The sequence below is a fragment of the Lolium perenne genome, chromosome 1 (assembly GCF_019359855.2).
Source record: "Lolium perenne isolate Kyuss_39 chromosome 1, Kyuss_2.0, whole genome shotgun sequence".
Taxonomy (NCBI): Eukaryota; Viridiplantae; Streptophyta; class Magnoliopsida; order Poales; family Poaceae; genus Lolium; species Lolium perenne.
Genome location: NC_067244.2, coordinates 28,926,699 through 28,932,314, shown reverse-complemented (window position 1 = coordinate 28,932,314; position 5,616 = coordinate 28,926,699). Strand labels below are relative to the sequence as shown.

The following is a 5,616-nucleotide window of genomic DNA, read 5'->3' as shown; positions in this document are numbered from 1 at the left end:
TATTTTTATATAAAAGTACGAATTTATATTTTCCATGGTTATTTACACTAGCTAGATAAATTATTTTAGTTCGTAAACAATTTCATGAAAATATTTCAATCACCGCTGCAATAGGAAATACACTACTATATTCAAATAATGCTAAAACAACTTAATGTAAAATCTCTCTTCATGAATTTGCTTACAAAAATGCTAGAACCATGTGGAGACGGGATACATAGGTATGTCCATAGTGTTGTGTTCTCGTTAAATAATACACAATTAAAGAGACTCCGATCTTGAAGTCAAGATATTGTTACAATGAAATATTTCAGGCTTATCAGAGTGACAGGAACTCTTGATATCATGTGCTATCGATGATTTTCTAAGTAAATGTAACATAGTTTAGGTGCACAGTAGCACAAAATATTTTGTATGGACCAAGAATTGGATGCCAACTTTATTCTTTGCAGTAGATTTTCCGAGGATACACCGAAATAAAGACATCCCCGCTGTCATGCAAGTAAATCCATACACAGCTTAAGGTTTATGAAAAGGTGCACTTGCGTTATGTACTCTACCATTTATCCATATCTTTATTTGATAACACCAAACCAACATACACTTTACAGGAAATATATGACAAAATGATGAATGCAAAAAAATGAATATCCAAAATATTGCATTGGTTTAATTTTCAACCCTTGTCGATTACAAGGAACACCAGCCATAAAGAAAGCAACAAAACATGATTCAGAAAATCTTGAAATTCCATGCTCGCTAATGCATACCGAGGGAGGATGATACAAGATATCGATGACTCGATGGAATCAATTGACGACCTTAATGAACCTAAGACTCCACTGAAACAACCTTTATTCAAACGAAAGAAACAAGTGCAACAAGCGCAGATGAGCGAAGCCGTCGAGGTTTCTAGGGATTGAAGCTTGGACTCGGAATAAGCGGGGAGAACATCCCAGCGTGCAGGAAGGCCTCAAGCATATCCTCGGTGGTGGTTAGGGCGCTGCCATTGTCAGCGGCGTCGAAGGGGTCGAACATCGCCAGGAGGTCGCTACCATGGCTTGGCTCCCCATCCAAGGTCATGGGATTGGTACCATCATGCTGCGGTGGTTGAGGTTCCAGCATCACCGGGGCCTGCAGAAGAGGACTTGCCACCATCGGAAGAGGCTCAACCATTTGCGCAGGAGAATGTGGAGGAAGCACCGCGAGTGCAGCACGACCCGAACGGATCTCTTGCAGGCGAGCATTGATTGCGTGGAGTTTATTCTGTACTGTGCATCCTACCGAGACGAGGATGTCAGTAGGCAGGTCGTCGAAGCTACCGCGGTGGCCAGTGACGGAGTCGGTGATGACGCACTTGATCTCCTCCTCGCGACACTTCATCTGGACTTTGGAAATCTGCACTCTAACCTTGTCATTCTTTTGCTTCAGGAACTCCTTGCCGCCCAGCTCGTTCTTGAAACCCTTCACGTTTGGCTGGTCTCTGTACCGTCGCACCACATTGGCGGCCGCTGCCGGCGACGGCCAGACCACTGGCTCGGCCTTGCCGGGACAGTAGGCCACAAGACAGGCCGGTACGTCGCACAGGGTGGCGAGCTCTCCGGCCTTCTTCAGAAGAACCGGCAGCCGCCTTTTGAGCGCCTTGTTGCGCTTCTGCTTGTCCACGATCCTACTAACCATTGCTTCTACAGGTTGGTGTGTGAGGAGTGATGAGAAGAAAGGTCGGGAGCTGCCCTTTTATAGCTGACAATTAATTGGATGCTCATAATTGCTGTGTGTAGAAAATCTTTTAGAAGATAAAAATATATATGCTCCAGCGCGCGGAGGAAATCTTTTGGGAAGGGTATTAATTTCCAGATTGCTCTCGTTTATCCCATGTGTATAATGCGTGTAATCCAAAATATTATATCCACCCAATATATCCTGAATATTTGCTAAAAAGATTTCATCAGATGTAATCGTCTGATCAGATTATTTTTGCAAACGTGCATGTATGTATTTCTTTATATATACGAAAATATTTTTTTTTACCTCACATCAAATGTGTTTTAAAAAATTGCTTCGGTGTCCCCCCTCACCAAAACTTGAAGGGGTAAGTTTTCCCACATATCTTCTTTTGTTAGCCCGTAAAAACTCATATCAAGTCCTATATACCGTCGTATAGATATACTAGGTGTACTCAATGTTCCTACCAGCCAATGTGCGATGAAATATTTTACCCACGAACGTTTTGGTTTTCAATGTACACCGTTGTCTGCGTGTCTGACTAGCTACTGAATAATATACTCCAATGGACCGTACATGCTACTTTAGAGCTTGTACTTATGTCTTTTTCTTCACTTTTAATCATTACACCCTTGGTTACGAAGAGGTAAAAAGAGATCTTGGTCATTCATATGTTTTAATTCACTACAGTTTGAACGAAGGGGGGCACCGAAGCAAATTTTATTGTCCATTGTTGGTTGGTTTGGATTGATGATCACACGTGCCACTCAATTCCGTCGCATCACATGTAGGTAGATAGAAACATTTCGCATATTTGGAGGATAAGAATGCCCATTATGCTATTATACAAAGTAATTGATCTTAACAATGAGTCCATACAGAATAATGTTTCATACTGATTCGTTGGCCAGATATACATACAAGGCCCAATACAAAGTAAATTTGAGGTTATGTGGTTCATCTTAGTAAATGACCCCTTATTTGAATTGATCATATAACCGTAGTATCGGCCTGGTTGCTTGCTTCAAAGGGCACGCCAAAGATTTATAGCAAATTGTTCAATAGAAAATGCAGTTTAGTTCAAATAATTAGATGAAGTGAAATTGGGTTTTTATTCAGCATGGCAGAAAGAACTCATATATGCTTTGGTAAAAATATAAATAATTATGCTTTCAGATAGTGTGCAAAGATTCAAAGTCAAACAAAAATACATATAAGTTGGTTCTAAATGAAATATAACCGAATGAAATAAGGAATGTACATGCCATTCTTGTGAAATATATTGTTGTAGCTAACAAATAATAGAATATAAACATGCTTATGTCGCTACTGGAGATCAGGAGTTTGCCTAGTTTCACATGTGTCATTTTCCTAGATACCAACAAAATTTAAAAAGTAATTTGAAATAAAATTAATTTATTATTAGTAAATTCCCGTCAAAATGCGCGCCATTTTGAAAGGAAACAATTTCCCACGCTAATTTGATGTTTTGGCTATATTAAGCACTTTGAAGAAGTACTATATGGATGTCAAGAAAGAACGATTGTTTAAAATACAAAATATGTCCTGCGCAAACTAGCGCAAAACATGTGCTTAATTAGAACTTTGTTATTCCAATGCATTGCATCACATCATGAAGACCTGTATTTGAATCATGTTGGGGATATGGTTACTGTTAAGAAAACAAGTCCGGAGGTGGCTTGGATTTCATGTAACCTGGTTACTGGAAATTGCCAGTCAACTAGGACGAAATTCTCAAACAAACTTAGATTTCAGAGCCGATAACATTCAAATATAGTTATTACTATAATTGTTGGAAAAGAAGGAATCGAAAGTTGGCAACATATGAGTTCGGGAATGGGGTTAGATCGGAGTAGATACACATTGTGTTTAGCTTGGACTAACCAACCAACCCAAATTCAAATGAGCTGGGATTTTTTGTATGATAAACTAATTTACAAGCGAACTAGGAAGTCTAGTTCGCTGGTTACTGGCCGATAGCCGCATTACTCCACTAGTTAACCAAATTATATTCTTGTGTGGTCAAATCAACCTCTTTAAAACCAAGTACGGAGTAATATATATGTTTGACACCATATGTTCGTAAATGGAACTAGTTGAAAAGTGCATACTTCCCTTCTCTTTGAATCTATTATTTAAACAAAATATTTCAGCGGGCTTTTTGCCCCCCCCCCCCCCCCCCCCACACACACACACACACATACACACCCACCCACCCACACACCCACAACATATTTCAAAGAAAGCCTAATAATGACTCTTATGTGTTGCATTGCTAGTACTATAAACTATGATGGATTATGTTGATTGCATCAATAAAAAATTATGGGATTGGGATAGTAAATTTTAAGCTCTTCAATGAGAAATAAAACATGGTAGAACCATAAATAACCAAACTGATGCCAAGTATAATCATGTCAAAGGGGAAAATAAATTGTTGGAGATTAGTGAATTGTTTTGCGGAAGATAGTTTCAGAAATCCTTAGGGAGTGTGAACTATGGCTAAACCATAGTCCAGCAAATAACCCCAATGGTTTGAATATAACCTTTTAGAATCGGCATGGATGGAGAAGTGTAATTTATAAACTAATATGTTATGCAAGGATCTCATTAGATATTGGTTTAACATAGTACACCGAAGATTGTAAGTTGAAGGACCAATAATACATATTATATCCAGTAAACATATATGATTCAGGCGTTGACCGATGCAGTGGCAGTTAGGCAGAACGTTCAATAATTCAGGCGCACCAAAAGTGTGTAGGTGAACATATGGTAAAGGATGAGGTTAGACATATCTTCCGCAAGAGAAACACTCTTACGATAGATGCACATTTATGTGGAAACTAAATAAGCAATATTACATAGGAACATGGTCATCTTAAAAGTTGTGCCACCCTAGGCTTACATAGGGTGCTTGTTGTGGTGTCGGTCACAGAGCACTTGAAAATCGAAACATCATCGAAAGCATGCTTGCATCCTACTACGATTCTATTTGTGACTTGTCTCTCCCCCATGACATGTTTGTTGTAAGCATATGATTCATTCTTGGATGGTCTCCACCGCTTCGTGTGCCACCTTCTCGCTACAAGCCTTCCTTATCGCCGCAATGGCCATGATGGAGCGTCGCTCCACTTATAGGCTGAAATCGCACTCACAATCTCCAGTATACGCAAAATCTCTCGACTTCATGGTCGGTGAAGCACAAGTCAGCCAGTTGACAAATCTGCTGGAGCCAAGAACGCACGCTATCTGACAACATCCGAACTCCTTGCACAAACTCGAAGTTTTGATGATGTTGAACCATCTCACGTACCCTAAACCCAGATACATCTTCAAGTTGGGTTACAACCCTAGCCTCTCGACCTAGAACATCGTGTTGATGTTGACCCTCATGGCCCACAAAAGACGAGCCTGGCGGTCAGCTACAAACCCCTTCTTGAACGGAAAGAAGGAAGTAGTCACTGCCAAAATCTTGCACCGCCGGACAACTTCACCATCGTCCTCTAGGACGCGTTTAGGGTGGAACGCATGACCCCAATTTCTTCCATTGATAGCCAAATAAAACAGTGACCCGAAGAGAAGACGGAGAGATCACTCAAAAGATGTTTTATATGTATAGTGTGTGGAAGGGGATGGGTGAATGGCGCCGCTGGAAGTACTTATCCCAGTGGGGAACTGGCAAACTAAACCGCTAGCCGCCGCGCTAACAAATCGTTAGTCAGACTGCACACTGAGACGACGTGATGCCCAGCGGCGAAACTGTCGGACGTGTGAGGCTGATGATGATGCGCTAAACTTAAAAGCTATAACATGGCGTGTATCTCGTGCTACTGATAGCCTATCCTATTGCGTAAGCCATATATGGCA

At 40.7% G+C, this 5,616-nt stretch overlaps 1 protein-coding gene across 1 annotated transcript; it reads right to left on the bottom strand.

The window, feature by feature from the left end:
• Positions 1-912: 912 nt before the first annotated feature.
• LOC127329273 (agamous-like MADS-box protein AGL80) lies at positions 913-1,680 on the bottom strand. The gene has a single exon (XM_051355806.1). It carries the CDS (start codon positions 1,678-1,680, stop codon positions 913-915), a length of 768 nt encoding a protein of 255 aa, XP_051211766.1.
• Between the last annotated feature and the right edge of the window lie 3,936 nt (positions 1,681-5,616).